The following is a 26,996-nucleotide window of genomic DNA, read 5'->3' as shown; positions in this document are numbered from 1 at the left end:
GGTAGATCTCTTCGCATCTCGAGCCAACCACAAAGTCCCTCAGTTCTGTTCCAGGCTTCAGGCCCACGGCAGACTGGCATCGGATGCCTTCCTCCTGGACTGGGGGGAGGGTCTGCTGTATGCTTATCCTCCCATACCTCTGGTGGGGAAGACTTTGTTGAAACTCAAGCAAGACCGAGGCACCATGATTCTGATTGCTCCTTTTTGGCCGCGTCAGATCTGGTTCCCTCTTCTTCTGGAGTTGTCCTCCGAAGAACCGTGGAGATTGGAGTGTTTTCCGACCCTCATCACACAGGACGAAGGGGCGCTTCTGCATCCCAACCTCCGGTCTCTGGCTCTCACGGCCTGGATGTTGAGAGCGTAGACTTTGCCTCTTTGGGCCTGTCAGAGGGTGTCTCCCGCATCTTGCTTGCTTCCAGGAAAGATTCCACTAAGAGGAGTTACTTCTTTCTATGGAGGAGGTTTGCCGTCTGGTGTGACAGCAAGGCCCTAGATCCTCGCTCTTGTCCTACACAGACCCTGCTTGAATACCTTCTGCACTTGTCTGAGTCTGGTCTCAAGACCAACTCTGTAAGGGTTCACCTTAGTGCAATCAGTGCATACCATTACCGTGTGGAAGTTAAGCCGATCTCAGGACAGCCTTTAGTTGTTCGCTTCATGAGAGGTTTGCTTTTGTCAAAGCCCCCTGTCAAGCCTCCTACAGTGTCATGGGATCTCAATGTCGTTCTCACCCAGCTGATGAAACCTCCTTTTGAGCCACTGAACTCCTGCCATCTGAAGTACTTGACCTGGAAGGTCATTTTCTTGGTGGCAGTTACTTCAGCTCGTAGAGTCAGTGAGCTTCAGGCCCTGGTAGCCCAGGCCCCTTACACCAAATTTCATCATAACAGAGTAGTCCTCCGCACTCACCCTAAGTTCTTGCCAAAGGTTGTGTCGGAGTTCCATCTGAACCAGTCAGTTGTCTTGCCAAAATTCTTTCCCCGTCCTCATTCCTGCCCTGCTGAACGTCAGCTGCACACATTGGACTGCAAAAGAGCATTGGCCTTCTATCTGGAGCGGACACAGCCCAACAGACAGTCCACCCAATTGTTTGTTTCTTTTGATCCCAACAGGAGGGGAGTGGCTGTGGGGAAACGCACCATATCCAATTGGCTAGCAGATTGCATTTCCTTCACTTACGCCCAGGCTGGGCTGGCTCTTGAGGGTCATGTCACGGCTCATAATGTTAGAGCCATGGCAGCGTCGGTAGCCCACTTGAAGTCAGCCACTATTGAAGAGATTTGCAAAGCTGCGACGTGGTCATCTGTCCACACATTCACATCTCATTACTGCCTGCAGCAGGATACCCGACGCGACAGTCGGTTCGGGCAGTCAGTGCTTCAGAATCTGTTCGGGGTTTAGAATCCAACTCCACCCCCCTAGGCCCAATTTTTATTCTGTTCCAGGCTACACTCTCAGTTAGTTGGATAAGTTCTTAGGTCAATCTCAGTTATGTCCTCGCCGTTGCGAGGCCCAATTGACCATGTTTGTTGTTTTGAGTGAGCCTGGGGGCTAGGGATACCCCATCAGTGAGAACAAGCAGCCTGCTTGTCCTCGGAGAAAGCGAATGCTACATACCTGTAGAGGGTATTCTCCGAGGACAGCAGGCTGATTGTTCTCACAAACCCGCCCGCCTCCCCTTTGGAGTTGTGTCTTCCCTTCTCTTTGTCTTGCTACATATGAGACTGGCCGGCACGAGCCGGTTTCGGGCGGGAAGACGGCCGCGCATGCGCGGTGCGCATGGGCGCGCGAGGGCTAGCAAAGGCTTTTGCTAGTGAAGATTCCGATTGGAGGGGCTGCCGTGGACGTCACCCCATCAGTGAGAACAATCAGCCTGCTGTCCTCGGAGAATACCTTCTACAGGTATGTAGCATTCGCTCTTTCTCTACCTCACCACCTCTCCCTCCACTAGTCCATTCCCCTCTCTCTCCTTCCCCTCATTCCCTTTCCTGAAGTTACTATTGAGGAAACTACACTTCTCCTCTCTTCCTCAAAATGTACCACCTGTTCCTCTGATCTCATTCCCACCCACCTTCTTAATGCCATCTCTCCTGCTCTTATTCCTTTTATCTGTCACATTCTCAACCTCTCACTTTCCACTGCGACTGTCCCTGCTGCCTTTAAACATGCTGTGGTCACACCTCTCCTTAAGAAGCCTTCACTCGACCCTACTTGTCCCTCTAATTACCGACCCATCTCCCTCCTTCCTTTTCTCTCCAAATTACTTGAGCGTGCTGTTCATCGCCACTGCCTTGATTTTCTGTCCTCACATGCTATTCTTGACCCACTACAATCTGGTTTTCGCCCTCTTCACTCAACCGAAACTGCGCTTACTAAAGTCTCCAATGACCTATTACTGGCTAAATCCAGAGGTCAATATTCCATCCTCATTCTTCTTGATCTTTCCGCTGCTTTTGACACTGTCGATCACAGCATACTTCTCGATACCCTGTCCTCACTTGGATTCCAGGGCTCTGTCCTTTCCTGGTTCTCTTCCTACCTCTCCCTCCGCACCTTTAGTGTTCACTCTGGTGGATCCTCTTCTTCTTCTATCCCTCTGCCTGTCGGCGTACCTCAGGGTTCTGTTCTTGGTCCCCTCCTCTTTTCTATCTACACTTCTTCCCTTGGTTCATTAATCTCATCCCATGGCTTTTCCTACCATCTCTATGCTGATGACTCCCAAATCTACCTTTCTACCCCTGATATCTCACCTTGCATCCAAACCAATGTTTCAGCGTGCTTGTCTGACATTGCTGTCTGGATGTCTCAACGCCACCTGAAATTAAATATGACCAAAACCGAGCTTCTCATTTCCCCCCCCAAACCCACCTCCCTGCTCCCCCCGTTTTCTATTTCTGTTGATGGCTCTCTCATTCTCCCTGTCTCCTCAGCTCGAAACCTTGGAGTCATCTTTGACTCTTCTCTCTCCTCTGCTCATATCCAGCAGATTGCCAAGACCTGTCGTTTCTTTCTTTACAACATCCGTAAAATCCGCCCCTTTCTTTCCGAGCACTCTACCAAAACCCTCATCCACACCCTTGTCACCTCTCGTTTAGACTACTGCAATCTGCTTCTTGCTGGCCTCCCACTTAGTCACCTCTCCCCTCTCCAGTCGGTTCAAAACTCTGCTGCCCGTCTCATCTTCCGCCAGGGTCGCTTTACTCATACTACCCCTCTCCTCAGGACCCTTCACTGGCTCCCTATCCGTTTTCGCATCCTGTTCAAACTTCTTCTACTAACCTATAAATGTACTCACTCTGCTGCTCCCCAGTATCTCTCCACACTCGTCCTTTCCCACACCCCTTCCCTTGCACTCCGCTCCGTGGATAAATCCTTCTTATCTGTTCCCTTCTCCACTACTGCCAACTCCAGACTTCGTGCCTTCTGTCTCGCTGCACCCTACGCCTGGAATAAACTTCCTGAGCCCCTACGTCTTGCCCCATTCTTGGCCACCTTTAAATCTAGACTGAAAGCCCACCTCTTTAACATTGCTTTTGACTCGTAACTACTTGTAACCACTCGCCTCCACCTACCCTCCTCTCTTCCTTCCCGTTCACATTAATTGATTTGATTTGCTTACTTTATTTATTTTTTGTTTATTAGATTGTAAGCTCTTTGAGGAGGGACTGTCTTTCTTCTATGTTTGTGCAGCGCTGCGTACGCCTTGTAGCGCTATAGAAATGCTAAATAGTAGTAGTAGTAGTAGTAGTAGAACCAGGGGAACCGGGTTCAATTCTCACTGCAGCTTCTTGTGACTCTGGGCAAGTCACTTAAACCTCCATTGCCCCAAATATAAAAATACGTACGTTGCATAATATGTGAACTGCTTTGATTTTAAAGCAGTATATCAAATCGCATCCCCTTTCCCTCCCCGCCCTCCTCCCTCTTAGCTGTGAAAAAAATCAGGTGATCAGACCATTCATGAAGTTTTCATGGGTAACACTTCACAAAGTTTCTTATTCTCTCCATTCATCTCATTTTTATGTATTTATTAGTGCCTACTGTGGCTTGGTAAAAGGGCCCCTAGCGTGGGACAGTCCTACAGTAGTGTGCCCATCAGCGCGCGCTAATCCTGTGCTAAAAAATACTTTTTTGTTTTTTTAGTGTAGGAGGCGTGACTATAGACAGAGAGTAGTGTTCTGCACTAATCGAATAGCGGGCACATTGCCACACTTTCCAATTTACTCCAGGGTTAACACAGGAGCCCTTAACGCTTACAAAATAGGTGTCAGTATGGGCACTCATAGTAATGGCCATGGGCTAATTGAGAAATTAGCATGTGGTCATTAAAGGAAAATATGGCAATGCAGACATTTTACTGCCACGCTAAAAGTGACCGCAGCGCTTAGGAAACCCACATGCTGACAACGCTGGCCACTTTTTAGCGTGGCTTAGTAAAAGGACCCCTTTAGACATTTGTTTTATTAAAATGTGTACAAGAAAAGTTAATATTACTGTAGTGTACAAAACTGGTAAATGGTTGAGGCTGAGCAGACAAAAGGACAATAATAAAGCTCTTATCAAATGCAAAAAAACACAAGGAGGGGTAGATAATAGAACATTTTCCTGCCGGCATAAAGAGGGTGTAACTGCTAATTGGAAGAGAAAAACATAAACTAGTAAAAAAGGCCTGTTTCTGTGAGAGATGAAACGGGCGGTAGCAAGGTTTTGTTGTCCAGTGACCCAGCTGTCCCCCCAACCCCCAGCAAGGTTTTGGTGTCCAGCGACCCAGCTGTCCCCCAACCCCCTCCAGGCACCTGTCCGCTCCGTGATGCGGGTTCAGTATGAAAAATGGCCGCCGAGGGGCAGGGGGCAATCGCGTTTCGTGGAGTGTCAGTGCTCCGCCCTCGTCGTCATCACGTTGTGACGCGAGGGTGGAGCACACAGTCATGGGCTTCGTTTAGAACTTTGGGGTTGTGAATTATGTGCGGATGGGGTGTGGTTGAGGGCGGGTCTATGAGTGACAGTGAGTGGTGCATGAGTGAGAGTGAGTGTTGCTGACAGCCTAGCCTACCAACAGTGCAGGGCTTCAGTGTTTCCCTCCCACAGAGTGAGCTTCAGAATGTTGCAGGTGAAAATTATTTATATAGATGCCTTTACATGTCAGATAATTTTATTTGCATGACAGTTTTATGTGTTGCTAAAGTAGTACATAATGTGATTAAAAAGGGATAGAATTTACAGATCAATTCATAAAGTAAAATTACAGCGTACAGAGACAATTTCCAGGTTTTGGTGCTGGTCTGTAATGTTCCTAATTAGAACATATTTCTTGCCTGGAGGAAGGATATCGTGTCTTTTGCTGATATAACTGCTGTTTGTTCTATTTTCCCCAGCATTGTGCAAAGTTGTTGTTTTTTTCCCCCCCCCCCCTTCTGAGAAGTCTGATTTGCTTTCTCAGCTTTTGGAACTAGACATCTCTTGATTATCTTCATATTTTATAGTGTACAAGAGGAAATGCTTAACATTTCTCCAGTGTTCTCTAACTTGCTTCAATCGTGCGCAGCAGTGGCTCCAAGTACAAAAGAAACAGTAAGGGGGAGAGGGGGCAACCCTATCTAGTGCCTGACTGTACCTCCAGCACTGGGGACTTCATACCATTTACCAACAGCCTGGCAGTAGGGGACCCATAGAGTGATTTAATCGCGTTTAGAAACCAGACTTCAAAACTAATACTTGAAACAGATAATCCCACCGCATTTAGCTTAGTGGCTAGTGCACGGTGGGCTTATGTTTTTAGCTTTGGCATTTCTTCCTCTTGATCTGCTTTTTATCGTTGAATATTCCTTGTATTTACTCCACATAGGACACGCTTCCTATTGTTAGAAGGCAGGCCCCACACACTCAGGTTATTCCTTCAAGAACAGTTCTCCATGTTCTTAATATTCAATAACAGGTCTTCATTACTTTTTGCCAGGCCTGTTTTTCTTGTTATAGTGCCTCCAGGTCCTCAACACAGTGTTCTACTTTGTTCTTCATTTCTGCCACTTGATTCCACATTTCAGCTATTTCCGAGTGGAGCTGCAAGAGCCAGGTGTTCTATTCTTCCCTTTTTTTTTCATGCTGCCCAGTTCAGACTTCAGCTCTCCAAATCACTCCTTCAACTTTTATTAACTTGGAAGCGACTCTAAGTCCATCCCCTACACAGTCTCTCCTCTTAATCTCTATTCATAGGTGGAGAGGCTCCTGTGTCTGGCTGTTCTGTGCTATGTTGAAGTGCTGCTCCTGTTCTGGCCTCACATAAGCAAGGGATTTAAGATCTATTGTCTCTGTCTTGTGGTTATTTATCCTCTGTGTTACACTGCCTGGCAGTGGGACAATAGGACAGTGCCCGAGCTACTCTCCCTTAGCCTCTATCTAGTTTAATCACTTTTAAAAGGTGGTTAGGGGCCATGATCCTTATTTCCTGGGGTCCCAGATCATTGTTGGTCCACCTTTGCTGCCTGGCACCTTACTTGATTCTTATTTCTAGGGTTGGGTTAGTTCATAGAAGCTCACCAGTGGAGTTCCTCAGGAAGTCATTCATGGAGGTGGCATCACTTGCTCCCTCGTTTGGACACCCTTTCAGTTGACTTATTACCTTTTGGCCTTTATTAACTATTTGTAAAATAATGTTAAGTGAGTCAGTAGACCTTCAGTCAGGTAAAGACAGTTCCATGGTTGAACAAACTTTGATGCTTTTAACCTCTCAGCTTCTGATGATTGATCGATCTACATTCGAGAACCCAAACTTCTCTAAAGGGTAAAGGGTCATGGATTTGTATACCTTTCTGTGTTAAATTTATTATATGCAAGTACTTTTTTTCTTTCTTTGTCCCTAGTGAGCTCACACTCTTGTTTTTGCACCTGAGGCAATAGAGGGTTAAGTGTCTTACCCATTGTGACAAGGAGCCACAGTGGAAATTAAACCCAGTTCCACAGGTTCTCAGCCCACTATATTAACAATTAGGCTTCTCCACTTCACGCTAAGCAGCTCTCTGAGCATTTGAAAATGAAGATATTTCACTCTTAAAAAAGGGGGGGGGGGGACTATAAGAACCTTTTTAATGCTTCATGCTAGCTAACTGTAGAATTACATTTTCATTTTGCCATTAACTTTTAGAAACAGCATGGATAAGTTGACGCTTAATTTAATTAAGTACAAGGTTTTTTTGTTTGCAGATTGGAAGAGTTGGCTTCAATGTGTGCCAAGTATGATATTCCACATATTGTAAATAATGCATATGGAGTTCAGTCTTCAAAATGCATGCATCTTATCCAGCAGGTAATGTATGTGATTAACATAAGTTTTAATAATCTAGTATGTGCTTTGTCACTGTGAAGGGAATAATTTTATTCTATAATGAACTCGATTATAGTTACTCCTCTATAGCCAGGGCCTATCGTGTTCCGCTGTTACATGGTTTTGGCAGTTGAATAAAAACCCTTATTTGCTGTGGAATTACGGGAAACAGTCTGAGCTACTGCAGAAATGGTGGCAGTCTACTACTACAAATCATTTCTACAGCGCTACCAGTCGTATGCAGCGCTTCACAATTGAACATGAAGAAAAGACATCAAAAGAGCTTACAATCTAAATCAGAACAGACAGGACAAACAAGGGATAAGGGTAGGACAGACAGATAGGACACATAGGGAAAGGGGACTATTGAAGAGAGGAAGACAAGATAAAGGTTATGAGCAGGTGACAAGTTAGGAATTAAAAGCAGCATCAAACAGGTAAGCCTTTAGCCTGGATTTGAAGGTGGCCAGGGATGGAGCTTGATGTAATGGCTCAGGAAGTCTGTTCCAGGCATAAGGTGCGGCGAGATAAAAGGAACGGAGTCTGGAGTTAGCGATCTCCTCTCTACCCGTGGTGGTCTGAGTTTAGTGACCATGTCATTCTCTGGTATTTGAAGACTGGAGTGTTTTTATGAACTGTGTGATAGTTTTTTTCCATGGTTCAAACTGTGGAAGTCTAGCCCAGGGGAATAGGCAGTACCTCTATCTTCTGGAGTAATGGAGTAGCCTAGTGTTTAGAGCAGTGAGCTGAAAATCAGAGAAGCCAAGGTTCCAATCCTGCTGCTCCCATTGATGCTGTTTTTGACCTTTAGGAAAATCACTTCACTGTGTATTGCTTTGGGTATAAAACACAGATTTTAAGCCCTTCAGGAGGGTGACACCCAAATATAAGTTTAAAATGTCACATGTGGTACTGTTTTACTTTATTCTGTACTTAAGGACCAGCAGTGTAAACATTTATGAATGAGGTTGCTCACAACACCTATATTTTCTAGAAATAGTATTGATAAAACAGTTAATGACTAGCTGCTTAGCATGTATCATATGATGGAGTAGAAGCAGCTGCTTTCACTGTTCAGACAGATTTAAACAAAGTATTAACTAAGTTCTTTCTAATAATATTTATGGCAGAATTGTTGAAGCTAACGGCAGTAATGTTTATTGGTGGCGATTGAACTGAAAGTTATTATCTCTACCTGAACCATACCTCTGACTTTGTTCAGCCAGTAATGACTCTTTGCTTCTGGAAACTTTCTGGTGTTCTGGTACAACCCAAAAGAGAAATTGCTTTTGTTTCTAGCTTTTAGGGATGCTATCATTGAAGTCCTGGATTAGTTTAATGACACTTTCAGCTGTGTCCTTCACAATTTTGCAACAATTTTCTTCAGCTGCTGTCTCAGTTTTTCTGTTTTGTTGCAGTTCTTTTTTAACTTCTGTCACCTGTCAAATATCTTCTTTAACTTTTTATTTATTTACTAGTAAAAAAGCCCCGTTTCTGATGCAAATGAAACGGGGGCTAGCAATGTTTTCTTCTGTGTGCATGTGGGAGTGTGTGTGTCCCTGCCCTCTGGCCTCTCTCCCCTCCCCCCTCTGAGTCCTTCACTGTTACAGAGCCAGCGATTTGATTTCGTGCTCTGCTGTTTTCCTTCACTGACTGTGTTACAGAGAGGGCGGGGCAGACACTCATAGGGAAACCGGATATCTCGCCCCCTTCACACTTCCGGCTGGAGGCTTCATAGAACGTTGGTGTTGCCTTTTATATAGAGAGATGACATTTGTATCTTGCATTTTCCAAACAAGTTGGGGTTTAATGTGGCTAACATTAAACATTCATAATAGGGCATTACAATTAATAAACGGTTATAGTAGAAGTATAATTAGAATTGTGCGATTAACATTGCCATCCTATATAATAATTTGCACCTCCGTCTGGATGCCTGGGTTCGAAACACACTTCCCATTGGTCCGTCCTGGCGATGACGTCAGAGGGCGGATCAGTGAGAGGGAAGGGAAGCCAGCAGCAGCCAGCCACAGAACATTGGAAGTGAGTACAGAATCGCCCCCTACCTCCCTCTCCTCTCCTCCGAGTTACAGGACCCCCCCCTCCCTCCCTCTCCTCTCCCTCTCTCTCCTCCGAGTGCAAGCACAACCTGTCCTCCGGCAGCCCCTCACCTTCCTGCGTGCCGGCTGTAATTTAAAAATTCTTACCTCGGGGTCCGGCGTCAGCAGTTAAGGCGAGCGGTGTTTCAAACTGCCTTCCCATCTATCTCAGCTCTGCCTCTGGTCCCGCCCTCATTTCCTGTTTCCGGAAGGACGGGACCAGAGGCAGAGCTGAGACAGATGGGAAGGCAGTCTGAAGCGCCGCTCGCCTTCACTGCTGACGCCGGACCCCAAGGTAAGAATTTTTAAATTACAGCCGGCACGCAGGAAGGCGAGGGGCTGCCGGAGGACACATGCTTGCACTCGTAGGGGAGAGAGAGGGAGGGAGGCGCGGGGGTCTGGAACTTGGAGGAGGAGAGGGCGTGGAACTCGGAGGGGAGGGGATCCTGGAACTCGGAGGGGAGGCAGGGCAGGGTGTCCTGGAACTCGAGGGGGAGGGAGGGAAGAGGGTCCTGGAACTCGGGGAGGAGGGCAGTCCTGGAACTGAAAGGGGAGGGGGCAGGGGTCCTGGAATTCGAAGGGGAGGTGGGCAGTCCTGGAACTCGAAGGGAAAGGGGGGTCCTGGAATTTGGAGGGAGGTAGGGGGCATGGAACTCGGAGGGGAGGTAGGGAGGGGGGCTTGGAACCTTGCTAGCGCCCATTTAATTTCTGTCGGAAATGGGCCTCTTTTACTAGTTTGTAAACAATACGAGTAAGGTAACGAGTGTGCCAGTGAGTTAACGGTTACTAGCATTGCTGAGGAATTTACTAAGTAAAAATGCTTTTTTTTAACAGTTTGCAAAATTTTAAGGTAATAGGTAACATATTTTAGTGTTTTTTGTAAAGAATTTCATATCTTTGTACCTTGATAGATGGAGCCTGCATTGTGAATTGATTTGTAGTGGATTTTCTTGTGGCTTGGAAAGTGAAGGATGAGATAATCTGTAGACATTGGGAAAGCATTTCTTAAAGGCAGTTCTATCAGATTTTGCATGTAGCAGGATGATAAACCATACAAAACCTCTCAGTTGCATTTCATTCTTTTGTTCTGGAAATGTTAACCATATTTCATAAATGAAATGCAGCTCATACTGTGTGTCGTGAACTGTCCCTTGTTCTTTGCTTGCATATCCTGTGTTGGTAGAAGAAAACAGGACCTGCCATAACTGGAAGTTTCATTCCAGTCATGGCTTTGCTAACCAGCCCAGTGATTCACATATTTGTGGCACTGCCTGTAGAACTACAGTGAGGAAGTGTGGGTCTACTAAGCCCCCTTAATTGCACATTACTTTTTGTTCCAAGACAGTAGAATGACTACTGTTGGTGATCCGCATAACAACTCTTGAGGCTGCTATTATACTTAAAACTATATCTTGATAGAGATAATTGTTAAAGAAGAATTTTTAAAAAGTTTATATTGATTAAAATGCTCAGATTATGGCCAAACACAAGTTAAAACATTAGACTCTATGAAATTTTTAAGCAAAGTATGTGCTTTCCATGTGTTGGCAATTACTCTTATTTATTGTATTTGTATCCCACATTTTCCCACCTCTTTGCAGGCTCAATGTGGCTTACAATAATCATGAATAGTGGAAATGTATCAGAAAATACACATTTAGTGTTACAGTAGGATCTTGGGCAACATTATCAAAGAGCTAATCAGGACTAATATAAGTATGTAAATAAGTACGTTTCCCAATAGTCTTGTGCAGCTGAAAGTTACAAAACTATATCGGTTATTACACACTGATAGACATAACTATGGGTTTTTAATGAACTTTTTCATTAGCAGTATACAAATACTGTAGTAATAAAGTGCTCTAGATAACTGAGTGTCACTGACCTTAAGTGACCTCTAAATATCATCCGTTTATTCAAACTTAGGCTGCAACAATTCACCACGTATAACAATTCTTACTGTACGCCACCTTGAGTGAATTCTTTCAAAAAGGCTGTAAATAAATAAGAGCTACCACATTGAAAAAGTTGGAAGTTGAAATTTTCAATGCATTTGGGAACCACCCCTCCATTGTAGGGTATTAACTACTGTAACTGATTCCAAGTCTGAGCTTAACAAGAGTTGCAAAGTCCAAGTCTGGATCAGTAGCTGCATATACCTTCACTTCCCAATGCCACCCCAAAGCTAACTGCAGTCAGTGTCTATATATTCTAGGATTTGTAGTTATTGGAGAACTTGCAATTTGCCAAGAAGAGTCAACTACTATTCTGATTCTGTCGTCATGGTCTAATCTAAATAGCTTCATAGCGTACCAGCTACTAGATGATTTTGCTGCCACAGCCTGTCAGATAAATCCAGTCATATTGAAACATCAGTCACCACCAGTATTAACATTTTAGCCATACATTTAGGTACTTGTATCACTAATTGGGTCAGGCAAACACCACACCATGTGTTTAAGCATTCATAGAGTTATCATGCTATTTGCTTTTTCCACTTTAACAATTAAGGATTCTTAAAGGTTTTTCCCTTCGAAAAAAAACCTTCGAAAGCTAATCAAGAAATGTATTAAGTTATGTCCAATAAAAAAGGTATCAACTTATTTTCTTTTCCATGTTTTAATTTTGTTTGATTTCTATTGATTCCCTTACTCTTAAAACTCCATTATATATTTTTTAATGTTTAAATATATTTATTAATTTCAAATATCATAAACACCATATTTGAAAAAGAAAAAGTACATTCCTCAGAAATTACTAATGAAGAAATTTAAACATATTAATATTAATTGAGTTAGTACTTCCAGTCCACAAATGGGATCCAAGATTAACAATTAAGGAGAATTAACAAGAATTTTTACAAGAAATTATAAATCGGTTTTCTATGGTTCTCATATACATTCAAAGCTTTACTGTTGAGAACTTCTGGCTACTATAAATTCGGAAAGCTGCAAGGAATCAAAAAAAACATATTTGACTGGCTGATAATATACAATACATTTGCAAGGATATCGTAGGAGAAAAGTGGCTCCCATACGGAGGACCTCTGGTTTTAATAGAAGAAATTGTCTGCGTCTTTTTTGGGTATCTTTAGACACATCCGGGAATATTCGTACTTTGAAACCCAGGAAGTCATTGTCTCTGCTTCTGAAAAATTTTCTCATTATTAAAGCTTTATCCAAAGATAGAGCTAAAGTAACTAACAGGGTTGAAGCTGTTACTAGGTCCTCTGTTGGGGTTTCTAACAGTGCAGAGACATCATGAAGTTGCTCAGGTTGTTGTGAAGAGGTATTCACCAAAAAAAACTCCATTATATATTTTTTGAGCTAGACAAACCTGCTGTTCTTGGTGGTGGCCATAATGAGAAATGTGCTTCTAATATCTATCTCTATCTCCACCTCCAGGGTGCTCGTGTAGGCAGAATAGATGCCTTTGTTCAGAGCCTGGACAAAAACTTCATGGTTCCAGTAGGTGGTGCTATCATTGCTGGTTTTAATGAGTCTTTCATACAGGAAATCAGTAAAATGTACCCAGGTAAAAAAATATATATATATATATATATGTGTATATATATTTTTTATTTTTTTAGTTGCTTGACCTTTCTGTTGTTAATAATTAAGTCAAATGTTTTTTAAATACACTTTCCATTTTATATATTTTGCTTTTAGGAAGAGCTTCAGCTTCTCCCTCATTAGATGTTCTGATTACACTGTTGTCCCAGGGTGCAAATGGATATAAGCAACTCTTAAAAGAAAGAAAGGTGAGCCTTCTTGAACAAAGGTTTTATGGCTAACAAGATATAGTTCAAAGAGTAGGGTTGGACCAAGAGATCTTCACAGCCATGTATATAATGTAACATTACATTATATACCTGGCTGTGAAATCTTTGTCCACCCCTACCCTTTGAACTTTGTGTTGGATTACCCATGCTCAGTTCCTAGGATTTTGACAACGTATGTCCTCTTATGTAAAGCTTATTGCAAGAGCAGCATCTCTGCAAATTCGTGATCATATAGATGCCCTTGATTACTTGGATCACCATCAGTCGAGTTTCTAAACCCAAGCATAGTGTAGCAGGTTAAATTTGCTTTAATTGATGATGCGGCTGGATCATTGGGGAAAGAGCCTGTGTCATTACTGAGTTTACTGTAACATTTGAGCCTAGATCATGGTATTTTAATGGCTCTGACTTCAAAGATCCAAGAGATCAGATCATGTGATGCAGATGAGTGAAATATTTCACATAACAAAGTATTAGCTTGTTACATCTAGGCCAACCATCTTATATTATAAAAAATATAGCAAGTAATTAACACTGCATCTGGAAAAAATGAGTTGAATATCTTCCAATTAATAGCAACATCCAGTCTTTCAGGTTCCGATGCACACAATTTAAATATCTCTTTGTTCCAATTGAATGAGTGCTTGATCTTTCACTTCCCTCAATAAAGATGTGTGATCAATGACAACATCCGAGAGTTCCATGAGCATTAAGGTATTGCTTTATTAACATCAGTTTAGACTTTTAAGGGATTTTCATCATGTAACCACAGCAGTATGTTTAATTTAGTGTGACAGTTACTCTTTTGCTATGCATTTTTTCCATCCTCTGCAGTTGACAGAGGCTATAGTTCTCTAAATTGTATTTTATCTTCAAGATATCTGATGCTGAATGTCATTTTAGCGTAAACCTAAAAAGAATCTGGCTGAAAATAATTGAAATGGCAGCACTCCCAATATATGTTAGAAAATTGACATTGCCTGGTCTTAATTGCTGCTACCATTACAACTGTATAGTGCTACAAGGTATATATAGGTTTTACAAACGTACAATCTAATCAACAGAAGCTGAGAACAAATGGAGAAAGAAAATAAAACAAGGGAATTTTAGGACAATGTTTCCTTTCTCCTCCTCTTTACCTAATAGCAGGTCACAATGTAATTAGAAGGGAAATAGAGCAAAATAGGAGTATCTGTGGAAGGTAGTGACTACTACCATTACTGTGGGAAATATACCGTTGACCTGGATCAATTTTAATGCAGTCAGCAGTTGGACTACATCTTTTTTGTGGGTATTACATATTACACTAGAACTAATATAGTGTGAATTTGATTATAATTTGGATGACTATTGTAGACACAAAAGTCCATGTTGTATTGGGTCTCCAGTGTACCATCATAAGGGAAGCATTCTTCAACCTTAATTGCCATTTGTTTACTTGGTTCTCGTCGAACTCTGCAGAAAACATAGCCTTAGGTTTGCTTTCATAATGAGTAGTTCTATTCTTTGTTTAGCACTCCCTTGAATGAAAGCAGAACGTCTAATGAGTTGGTGATGGTTTTATAAACGGGGGCTTTTATAAAGGTTTCATTGTATGCGTCAGCTGATTTCTTGGTTATCTCATTTCAGAAATAATTCAGATTGAGAAAGTGGCCATGTTTTTGTTTGTTCTTTTGTTCAGTGCTCTCTATTCAATAGCAGGATGCGTAACAAGAGGAACCATTAGGAAATACTCCTAGCAATTTGTCCTATTTTATTTTAACTAAAACTATGCATATAATTTTCTCTGTTGATGCTAGGCATAGAGGGAGTAATTTTATAATTGCATACATGGGTCAAGTATGCATGTAGTTTATTCTTTATGGATTCTGCTGGTTTTTAGAGTGAAAGTACACACATAATACTGCTTTTGAAAATTATTCTAGGAAAACTGGGCTCTTAAATTTGCACCTGTTGGTGTCCACACTTTTTCCTGGTTATATTTATCACGTTTGGTTGTATTTTCAAAAGTATATGTGAGATTCTCAACTAGGTCCTTGGGACACACCCAACCAGTCAGGCTTTCAGGATATCCACAATGAATATGCATGAGAGAGATCAGCAAACAATGGAGACAGTGCATGGAAATTTCTTTTGTTTGTTGATGGATATCGTGAAAATTAGACTGACAGTGTTTCTCGAGGACTAGGTTGAAAGCCCCTGGCTTACTACACAGATAGATGTGTATATTTATATCAGGAGATCGAGGAGGAATTTTTGCAAAAGGTTATTTCTATATGTAGTAGCTCGCTTTACCAGTGGAATTGGCCTGTGACAACTCTCAAAGCCCATTGTCAATATACTTCTTACTTTGTGTTGAATTCTTGGCAAACTGCAATATATCTTGAGATGGAAAACCTTTCAACACATACTTTTAAATTTTTGCCATGCCCCTCTCCTGTCTCAGCTTATTTCCCACTTCTTCTCTGTCACCACTTTTGTGAAGAGGGACCACATCTGCTCTTCTCCAATTCCATGGAACCTCAGCTGGATAAATAGTGTCGTAACAACATAAGAGTTAACACAACTGGATAAATAGTGTCATAAGAGTAGCCATACTGAGTCAGACCAATGGTACATCTAGCCCAGTATCCTGTTTTCAGTAGTGGCCAATCTAGGAAACAAGTACCCAAATAGTAGCAACATTCCATGCTAACTGTCCCAGGGCAAGCAGTAGCTTCCCCATGTCTGTCTCAATGTACTATGGACTTTTCTTCCAGGAACTTGTCCAAACCTTGTTTAAACCCAGATATGCTAGCCACTGTTACTTCATCCTCCAGCTTCCATTGCAGCCTCAACCAATCTCTGTTTCATGGGACAGGCAAACTGCTGGTAGCCTTAAATCTTAGAGTGGACTGTGGGCATCCATTCCGGGATATTGAGGTGGGTCCTCTTAAAGATTTGTTTAATAAATCCTTGGAGCCAGGAGAGGTTCTGTGTTATTGGATAAGAGTGGATGTGGTCCCTCTTCACAAGAGCGGCAACAGAGAAGAAGCTGGAAACTACCGACCGGTAAGCCTCACTTCGGTTACTGGAAAAGTAATAGAAGCACTGCTGAAGGAAAGGATAGTGAACTTCTGGAATCCAATGAGTTACAAGATCCAAGGCAACATGGTTTTACCAAAGGGAAATCATGCTAAACAAATTTGATTGCATTCTTTGGGCAACCAGAGAATTGGTTCGAGGACGTGCAGTAGATGTAATCTACTTGGATTTCAGCAAAGCCTTTGACACGGTTCCTCATAGGAGGCTCTTAAATAAACTTTGGCAGGTTGAAGTTAGGACCCAAAGTGGTGAACTGGATTAGAAACTGTTTGGCGGACAGATGCCAGATGGTGATGTTAAATGGAATTCACTCAGAGGAAGGGAAGGTGATTAGTGGAGTGCCTCAGGAATCAGCACTGGGGCCGATTCTGATCAATATATTTGTGAGTGATATTGCCGAAGGGTTAAAAGGTATGGTTTGCCTTTTTTGTGGATAACCACCAAAATTTGTAATAAGAGTGGACACCCCGAAGGGAGTGGAAAATATGCAAAGGTGTCTGCAAAAATTAGAATGGTTTAATGCAGTGGTTCCCGAACCTGGTCCTGGGGGGCACCCCAGCTAGTCAGGTTTTCAGGATATCCACAGTGAATCGTCATGAGATATTTGTATGCACTGCATGCAAATCTCTCTTATGAAAATTCATTGTAGATAAACTGAAAACCTGACTGGTTGGGGTGCCTCCAGGATCAAGTTTGGGAACCACTGGTCTAATGTTTAGCATTTAAAATTGAATGCAAAGAAGTGCAAAGTGATGCATTTGGGGAGTAGAAATCCAAGAGCTCTATGTCCTAGGAAGTGAGAGTTTGATATGCACAGACAGGGAGAGGGATCTTGGGGTCATGGTGTGCGAGGATCTTAAAGTGACAAAAATGTGTGGCAAGGCGGTGGCTGTAGCCAGAAGGATGCTAGGCTGCATCGAGAGAGGAGTAACCAGCAAAAGAAAGGAGGTGTTGATGCCCATGTACAAGTCACTAGCGAAGGCTCCGTCTGAAGTATTGTGTTCAGTTTTGGAGGACGTATCTTGCTAAGGATGTAAGAAGACTAGAAGCAGTCCAGAGGAAAGCAACAAGTATGATACGGGGCTTGCGCCATAAGGTGTATGAGAAGACCTGAATATGTGTACCCTAGAGGAAAGAAAGAACAGTGGAGATATGATACAGATGCTTAAATACTTGAAAGGCATTAATATAGAAACACATCTTTTCCAGAGAAGGGGAAACCGTAAAACCAGAGGACATAAGCTGAGGTTGTGGGGTGGTAATGTCAGAAAATTCTTTTTCATGGAAAGGGTTGTCAATGCCTGGGAATGTCCTCCTGAGGGAGGTGGTAGAGACAAAAACAGTGACGGAATTCAAAAAAACGTGGGATGAACACAGAGTATCTCTATTTAGAAAATGGATGGTATTAAAAAAAAAAAAAAAAAACCTTAAGTGGTTGCAGGTGTGTGGATGTGTGAGTGACTGGCTGTGAAGAACTAAGGCCAATGCCAGGCAGACTTTGTAGGTCTGTGTTTTGTATATGACAATCCAATTTAGGATGGGCTGGAAAGAGCTTCAATGGCAACTTCAGTAGCCGGAATCAAGGACCATGTTGGGCAGACCTTTATGGTCGGGATCCTGTAAATGACAAAACTGATTCTGGTAGTGGTTTTGATGACAGCTGCAGTAGTTAGAACATAAGGATAGAACTGGGCGGACTTCTGTGGTTTATGTCCCAGAAACACCAAAGAAAGACCATGGTCACATATATAATATCACGTTCATTGTTGATTTTAATCATGAATGGATAATGTGTGACTGTTGGGCAGATTGAATGGACCATGTGCTTTCATTTATTACTATGTTGTTTATTATGTTACTATGTTACGGCCAGTCTTATTTTAAAGTTTTAAAAAGTTCCTCAGACTATGCCATTTCTAATGTTGAGAAAACTGATTAAAATAGGACACTGCTGTGCTTTGCTTATCAAAACCACAGTTGATATCCCACTGCTCTGTGTGATGTGAAAAAAGAGCATAAAGTTATGTGGAAAGTTTTAAAAATAGGAGCCAAGATGTACAGTGGGGGAAATAAGTATTTGATCCCTTGCTGATTTTGTAAGTTTGCCCACTGACAAAGACATGAGCAGCCCATAATTGAAGGGTAGGTTATTGGTAACAGTGAGAGATAGCACATCACAAATTAAATCCGGAAAATCACATTGTGGAAAGTATATGAATTTATTTGCATTCTGCAGAGGGAAATAAGTATTTGATCCCCCACCAACCAGTAAGAGATCTGGCCCCTACAGACCAGGTAGATGCTCCAAATCAACTCGTTACCTGCATGACAGACAGCTGTCGGCAATGGTCACCTGTATGAAAGACACCTGTCCACAGACTCAGTGAATCAGTCAGACTCTAACCTCTACAAAATGGCCAAGAGCAAGGAGCTGTCTAAGGATGTCAGGGACAAGATCATACACCTGCACAAGGCTGGAATGGGCTACAAAACCATCAGTAAGACGCTGGGCGAGAAGGAGACAACTGTTGGTGCCATAGTAAGAAAATGGAAGAAGTACAAAATGACTGTCAATCGACAAAGATCTGGGGCTCCACGCAAAATCTCACCTCGTGGGGTATCCTTGATCATGAGGAAGGTTAGAAATCAGCCTACAACTACAAGGGGGGAACTTGTCAATGATCTCAAGGCAGCTGGGACCACTGTCACCACGAAAACCATTGGTAACACATTACGACATAACGGATTGCAATCCTGCAGTGCCCGCAAGGTCCCCCTGCTCCGGAAGGCACATGTGACGGCCCGTCTGAAGTTTGCCAGTGAACACCTGGATGATGCCGAGAGTGATTGGGAGAAGGTGCTGTGGTCAGATGAGACAAAAATTGAGCTCTTTGGCATGAACTCAACTCGCCGTGTTTGGAGGAAGAGAAATGCTGCCTATGACCCAAAGAACACCGTCCCCACTGTCAAGCATGGAGGTGGAAATGTTATGTTTTGGGGGTGTTTCTCTGCTAAGGGCACAGGACTACTTCACCGCATCAATGGGAGAATGGATGGGGCCATGTACCGTACAATTCTGAGTGACAACCTCCTTCCCTCCGCCAGGGCCTTAAAAATGGGTCGTGGCTGGGTCTTCCAGCACGACAATGACCCAAAACATACAGCCAAGGCAACAAAGGAGTGGCTCAGGAAGAAGCACATTAGGGTCATGGAGTGGCCTAGCCAGTCACCAGACCTTAATCCCATTGAAAACTTAAGGAGGGAGCTGAAGCTGCGAGTTGCCAAGCGACAGCCTAGAACTCTTAATGATTTAGAGATGATCTGCAAAGAGGAGTGGACCAAAATTCCTCCTGACATGTGTGCAAACCTCATCATCAACTACAGAAGACGTCTGACCGCTGTGCTTGCCAACAAGGGTTTTGCCACCAAGTATTAGGTCTTGTTTGCCAGAGGGATTAAATACTTATTTCCCTCTGCAGAATGCAAATAAATTCATATACTTTCCACAATGTGATTTTCCGGATTTAATTTGTGATGTGCTATCTCTCACTGTTACCAATAACCTACCCTTCAATTATGGGCTGCTCATGTCTTTGTCAGTGGGCAAACTTACAAAATCAGCAAGGGATCAAATACTTATTTCCCCCACTGTAGTGAGATTTTGCATGCTCTAAAAATAAAAAAATGTAAAAATTAATAGCAAAAGATGGAAGCTGGAACAGTCTAAAGAGAAACCAAGATGGAAAATGGGCAAGTTGATTTTCTTAATCATAGAGTTAGTACTGCAGCTGTAAAACTGAACTGATGGGCCTTTGCAAAAAGCTTGTGTTAGAGCCATGCATTTAGTCATCAGCACATGGATTCAAGCCCAAATGTAATGTTCAGCTTTTGATCACCATCATAAAATTATGTTCAGTAGGACCTGTTCAAAACTTGTGGTTTAATCAGGAGGAGCACACCAGACGTTCATGCACAAGGTTCTGTGATAAGGGAAGCTAGGGCATTGTGCTGCAGAAAAGCATATTGGCACACACGTGCACATGTGATGGAATGCTATTCATTGCATAAAAATTTTACAATTCTGATATTCACATTATAACATTTCAGCACATGCTGCCAGTTCAATTTTTTCTGCTTAGATCTGTGCACAGACACTTCACCTTCCCTGTCTGTCTCTTTTTTGCACATGCTTTTCATGGAGGCCACAAAAAAAGTTGGTTGATTCTGTATGTTTGCAGGAATTAAATCCTCTCAGATGCTCCTGCGGAAGAACAAGCAAATCCATATATACTACCTCAGACTTGGCATTCAAGATCTGCCTTTGGTCTTCAGCATGCTTCTCTACATGGGGGCACTGGTGTCTAATGCAAGGTTTTGCATAGGGTTAGCTTCTATATAAAGCCCCGTTCTGTATTTTGTGCTCGAAAAATTGTGCACAGATATCATGTACCTTGTGCTATTGTCTGCACAAACTTTCTGCATCTGCCCCTGAGTTAGTGCAGCAGCATTAGATGAACACACTTTATTGTTTTGTGCATGAACCTGAATGCTCTACGAGAAACTATTTTTTCCTATGTATATTAGTTTTTCTTGCTTGCCAGGAACCTCACTTGCAAGGCTGATTTTGAATTCTGATCTGTACTAACACAGCATTCCCTTAGGAGAGATTTTGCTTCCCTCTTCCATTTTCGGTTTCATTATTTTAATGGCTGAAAATCAATTCAGAATGAAGTGTAGAAAAGTAATTTATTTTTTGTCAAGTGTTCTGGATAATATGTTGAAACTGTTGTGATATTGATTTATTTTTGCTGTGTATTTCTTGAGAAATGTAGCTGACATTTAGGATGTGGGTATGTGGGACTCTTGAACTTCAGTTGGTTATGCCGATTATTCATTGAACAGTGCTTTTCAGAGTTAAATATAATGCTGAAAATCAATGTGTTCTTATTTCTTTCTGATAAGACCTTGTGGTTTATATTTGCTTAGGGTACTGTCAAATTTCCCACAATGGTATCTTATCTGGAAGTCATTTATTGATTTGCTCTAGGAAAAAATACCCAATAGTAGAATATTGTTAATTTACTTTGCAAAAAAACTGCATTGCAATTGCTGGCATAAGAGAAAAGTCTTTACAAATAATAAAAGAAAACAAATCTTTTACTTTAGAAATAAAAAAAAAAATTGTCCTTTTTATTAGCATGTCTACTTTAAATGCTGTGATTTATTATCTTAGGTAATCTGAGTTTTTATCCCATATTAGTGAAAACTTAGGTTGTTTTCTTTTCTTTTTTTTTAATCAATGTTTTTATTCAAAAGAAGCCAAGCAATTACAGAATAGCAAGCACCTAGAACACAGATTATCACGTAAGGCAACAACCCCACCCCCATCTCCCACACCCCTAAGCCTCCCTTCTCCCATCAACCCTTTTGAGATCCCTCCACAATCCAAACGTATGTGAAAGCACTCTGTGGGATGATTGGAGAGGGGGCATACATTGTTTTCATTGGTTTTTGACTACCACCTAACATTTTAGAGGACCTGATTTGGTATCAGGATTCTCACTTTAGACTTGTTTGGCAAAGCTGAAGCCACAACATAGTGTTTGGGCCTGATTGACTAGCTTTCTTCCATTTTGATTTTGTGGGAAAAGACCCTGTTGAAATGGGCATTTGCATGTAAGGACCACTGCTGGCATTTTATTGACAATTAGAAATTTGTGCAGGATGGTGAGTGTCCAGACATGCCAGGTTGCATGCATTTAGGCTCCTCCTCCAGCTCACATGCCTAAATGTTTGTCTCATGCATTTTCTCTATTCCCTCTAACATGTTCGGCAAAGTCATTAAGCCCCCACCTCCCTCCTGCCTCCATACCTGCTGCTGTTGCTGCTTTTCTTGACCTGCAGCAGCAGCAAAAACAGACAACACTCGTGGGGCTATTGTTTCTCTTCCTGTGGCTGCCAGTCCCACCCCCTCTGATTTCACGTTCCTGTTTCAGAACAGAGCTGGCAGCCACTAGAAGAGGAACAATGGCCCTGGGAGTGTTGTCTGCTCTTTTGCTGCTGCTGCTGTGGGTCAGTAAAAGCAGCAACTGTGGTGGCTGGGGTGTTCTCGAGGGAGGGGGGATTAAGAACACAAAAAGGAAGGAGACACTGGTTAGAAAGGGGGACAGAAAGAGGACAGAGGGCAGGTACTGGAAGCAAGGGGGAAGAAAGGAAAGATGCTGGCTGAAAGACGGAAAAGGGCAGATGCTGAACAGAAGGGGTAGGAGGTAGAGCAATACTGGACCCATCAGCAGTGTGTGTGTGGGGGGGGGGGGGGGTGCAGGAGGGAGGAATGGGAGACGGATGCTTGCTGGACCCTCAGGAGTGGGAAGAGAAGAAATACCAGGATTATGGAGAAAGATGATAGATGGGTGGGTGGGGGGTCACATGGTAGAAGGGAGAGAAGTGAAGGGACAATTGTTGGATCCTGGGGAGGACAGCAGGAGGAAGGGAAAAGAGAGGGAAAGATGCTGGCCTGGTGGGGATGATACAGGGGCACAGAAGAGTTACGTTGGACAGGGCAAGAATAGGGACACAGATGGGAGATGCTCAACATGGTAGGAAGATAGAGACAAGGACACAGGAGTGATGCTGGGTCAGGTAGAAAGAACACAGAAGATATTTGGTGGACATGGAGAGAAAAGAAGTGCCAAATGGACAAGGAGACTCTGGCAAGAAAGTTAGAAGAAAGAGGAAAGCAGAGACCGAGACCAACACAATAAGGAACATAAAATGACTAGACAACAAGTTAGAAAAAATTAATTTTATTTTCTGTTTAATGATTGGAGTATGTCAGTTTTTGTAACGTGCTTTTGCTAGAACTAGTTTTAAACGAGCTGGGGCCAGTGAGAAAAACCTCACTTCCTTAGCGTCCCTCCGGACCGGACCAGGATTGGACTGTTGGGTTGTGCCCGCCTACCAGCAGGTGGAGACTGAGAAAAACTCTGACTCTAGAGAGCCAATAGGAGCCCTGGCCATGTGACCTTAGCCTCAGTATTTTCTCAGTCTCTCAGCAGGTAGGAAGTGAGCCCATTAGTCTCTCTCTCTCTCTTTTTCTCTATAAGATATTACAGATATATTTATAATACTTCTTCTGTGCCTGGAATCATAATTAGAGGCTTGACAGGGTTTCTTTTCTTTCTTTGACAGCCTCTGGGGTGTTAAACTCGGGTGTCTCGAGTCCACCCCCCTTCCTCCCCATCTCCCTGGCTTAGCAGGGAAGGGCCATCCCTTTCTCTGGAAAGGTGTACCGTCTTTGGGAGAGGCAGCCACTTTTAATAGGCAGCTGTTTTTAAAGAATTAAATCAAGTAAAAGAAAATTAAAAGAATTAATTCAAATGAAAGGAATTTAAAGGAAGTAGTTTTTGCTTTCCCCAGGCTTATAACGAGCAGGTAGCTCTTCTGTCTTATTCTGTTTGAAGAGTCTTTATTATCTTTTCTTGCGGAGCTATTTAAAAAAAAAAAAAAAAAAAGTGAAAAGTCAGCATCTGTGACTTTAATCGGCGGTTTTTTGTTATCTTCATTATTTTTCCTCTGCTATCCGGCGTTGTTAGCGGCGGTAGTTGTAAAAAAAAAAAAAAGAGGCGCGAACTGTTAAGCGCGTGCTCGCTCTTGGACGGGTCTGTATAGCTTGGGAGCTGTATTGACGGTTCCTGTTCGGGCCAGAGGCTAAACCATGTTTTGTGCGGCCTCGGAGGCTATCTGTTTTTCGGCGGCACGGATTTCCTGCTTCTTCGTCGGTCCAGTTAGTGGTTTTCTCCCCTGAACTTTATTCTTCTCATTTTGGCGCGCTTGGCCGCCATTGTTTTGCATGCAGCTGCAATTTCCCTTGACGTGGCAGCGTTTTTCTGCTTTTACTGTGTTTGGCTGTTTGTGCAATGGAAAGGAGATATTGTTTCTCTGGTAGTTGGGGCAATTGGTAGTATATTTTCCCTGAAATTAATTTTTACATGTATTTTTCTAGCTATTAAAAAAAAAAAAAAAAAAAAAAAAGAAATGCTACGATGCGAATGGCACTCATTTTGTTTTTCCCTCTGTTTTTTCTCCGTCGTGGACTTTTTGGTTGCTAGCAATGTTGTGAATTAAAGTGCAGCTCAGTTGGCGATTTCTTTGTTCTTGGCAAGACTCCGATTCAAAGTGCAGCTCAGTCGGGAATTCTCTGTTTTAGACAATGGGGCGAATTAAATTGTATCTCAGCTCCAAAATAACCATTTTCCTATTCCTTTCCCTTGTGCGTGATGTTTGGAGGAAAGGTCTTTGCTATTGTCTAGCACAGTTTTTATGGGGGTCCAGTGTACGTCACTCTGTGTCTTTCTCATTTCCTGGTGAATAGGACTACATTGTCTAATAGTCAATTGATTAGTACTTTACAAATCTGGCCATAATATCTTAGTTCCTTTCAAGCATTTCCCTTCTTGGCTATGATGTTATACAGTGTTTTTAAGAACTTAACAAACATTTTCTATGGCATAGGCTATCTGGGTCAGGTGCCATGTGGATAGAACTACATTGCCGGATAGTCTATTGTTTGGTACTTTACAATGCTGGACATAAGATCTTAATTCCTTTCAGGAAATTTTCCTCCGTGGCTATGTTCTTATACTGTGTTTTAAGATCTTAACAAACGTTCTCTAGAGCGTAGGCTATATGGTTCAGATGCCATGTGCAATGAAATACATTGTCTGATACTCAATTGTTGCGTACTTTGCAATTCTGGACATTAAGGTCTTACTTCCTTTCAGCAATTTTCTTTCATGGCTATGCGTTCTCTTTGGCATAGCAGATGACAGCTGCATAGGCTACATGGTTCAGATGGTTCTCATATTCTAGGAGACTCAGTCCTGTCTACCGAGCACCCAGTTTTCTCAACTGCTTTAGAAGGCATGTTTTATTCACGTCTTCTCTACTTTCCAACTGTCTTGGAGTTTCTCATGTGTTATCTTAGTTTTCTTCTAGGACTTACAAGATATATGTTAACTTAGGGAGTAAAGTTATCCGGTCAATTTGCATTTTCTCCCACTTAAGGATAGTGGGAGGTCCTCACGCCATCTACTTGTATTTTTGTTTCCTCTATCTGTTCAGCCTGGGCACATGGTAAACATTCTGGTTTTGTCCAGTATGACCATCCATAACATCTGCTATCCCTTTCTCTTCCTTACAGATTTTAGGGTCTTGTTTCAAGCTTTCTTGACGTCAGGTACAGTCTTGTCTCTTGTGGCACAAATTCACCACCTTTTCCGTAATAGGTATTTTCCAAGTCTATTCCATTTCATTTTCATTTTATTCTTCCTCTCTCCAGAGTTTTTTTCTCTTGGAAGGAGATTCACTCATTTTCTGTGCATTTTTTTGCCATAAGGGCATAAGTGTTGCCATAATGGGAAAGGCCAAGAGTCCCCATCCTGTTTTCAGATGGGGTCAATCCAGATTGCAAATACCACATTCATATCTCGTGAGTGTGCGTCTGTTCATCTCTGTACTCTCAGTGAGGAAGGAGGCATGACATGATACAAGGTTTGGGGAGATCCGGTAAAATTAAAGGCCAGTGTGTCTCAGTCCACGCGCAACGTATGGTGATCCTTTCATTTTCAATCTATACGTCCTCACTCCAGACCTTCCTTTCAATTGGAAGGGGATTCTTTCACTTCCTTTGCATTTTTGCGTAGTATATGAGTATTTTCATACGGGGAAAGTCTAAGAGTCCATTAAGCCCAGCATCCTGTCCTCAGTTGTGGTCAATCCAGGTTGCAAGTACCACATTCATTTCTTATGGGTGTGGGTTGGTAGATTTTAGTACATCTCAGTATAGGAGGAGTAATGTCCACGATACAAGGATGATGAGAAGGTCCTCATTACCAGTTTTCTTGCCCTGCTCTTCGGTCTTGCGTCGGCTCCGCGCACTTTTTTCTTAAGTTATGGTCGTAGTAGCAGCAGCGCTCATGAAACAACGTCTCCTCGTTTCATCCTTTCCTAGATGTCTGGTTCATTACAGACAGTCTTATTGGCAGAGTTGTCAGGTCAAGCAACGGGTGGTGCATTTCGGGCACACTCTAGGTTACGGGGGGGCGTGTAGCCAAGTCTCTCATTTGATCTCTCTTTTGAGCTCTCGTGTGATCTCATTAGATTTCGTAGCATGTCTCTATTTTTTCTCTCTTTGTTTAGTCACGTTGGCGCAGACTGTTTTTGTCTTCTCTACAAGCGTCCCACTTTCTGTTTTCTCTGGATGTTCTTGGGCCTTCGGCCATTACCTTGCTCTATTTTGCAGAGTAAAATTTTACTTTCTAGCTCCCAAGAAGGAATTTTTTCTTCATTCTCTTTGGAGTCTCGGTAGTCTTTTTTTTTGGCAGCTTTTCACTCCGTCAATTTCGTGACCATTGGGAAAAAAAAAAAAAAAAAAAAACTTCTGGGAGTTCTCAGTGGATAGTACCTTAAGGGGAGGTCCCAGTTCTAGAACTATTTCTTTTCGCTCTGACCTTCCATGTGCCTCGCTTACTCTCTTGCTAAAAAGACTTGTCAGCGGCAGAGATAGATGCCCTCTCGTATCCAGATATTTATCTCGGATGGGATTCCCTCCGCTCAGTTGGCCTCTGTATTCTCACTAGTGCAGCACGTGGGTCTGGTGGTTGAGATTGAGCATTCTTCCTGCAAGTATGCCGGGAGCATATACACAGTG

General features: G+C 42.6%; 1 protein-coding gene across 1 annotated transcript in view; it reads left to right on the top strand.

Moving 5' to 3' along the window:
• The window catches only part of SEPSECS (Sep (O-phosphoserine) tRNA:Sec (selenocysteine) tRNA synthase), an 84,575-nt gene that overhangs the window by 21,538 nt on the left and 36,041 nt on the right, over positions 1-26,996 (top strand). The window contains exons 6-8 of the mRNA XM_030191246.1: positions 7,201-7,303; positions 12,825-12,954; positions 13,089-13,180. Coding sequence (XP_030047106.1) covers positions 7,201-7,303; positions 12,825-12,954; positions 13,089-13,180 — 325 coding nt within the window. The remainder of the gene's footprint in view (positions 1-7,200; positions 7,304-12,824; positions 12,955-13,088; positions 13,181-26,996) is intronic.

Source organism: Microcaecilia unicolor, chromosome 2 (genome assembly GCF_901765095.1).
Source record: "Microcaecilia unicolor chromosome 2, aMicUni1.1, whole genome shotgun sequence".
Taxonomy (NCBI): Eukaryota; Metazoa; Chordata; class Amphibia; order Gymnophiona; family Siphonopidae; genus Microcaecilia; species Microcaecilia unicolor.
This window is presented reverse-complemented; position numbering and strand designations above follow the sequence as displayed.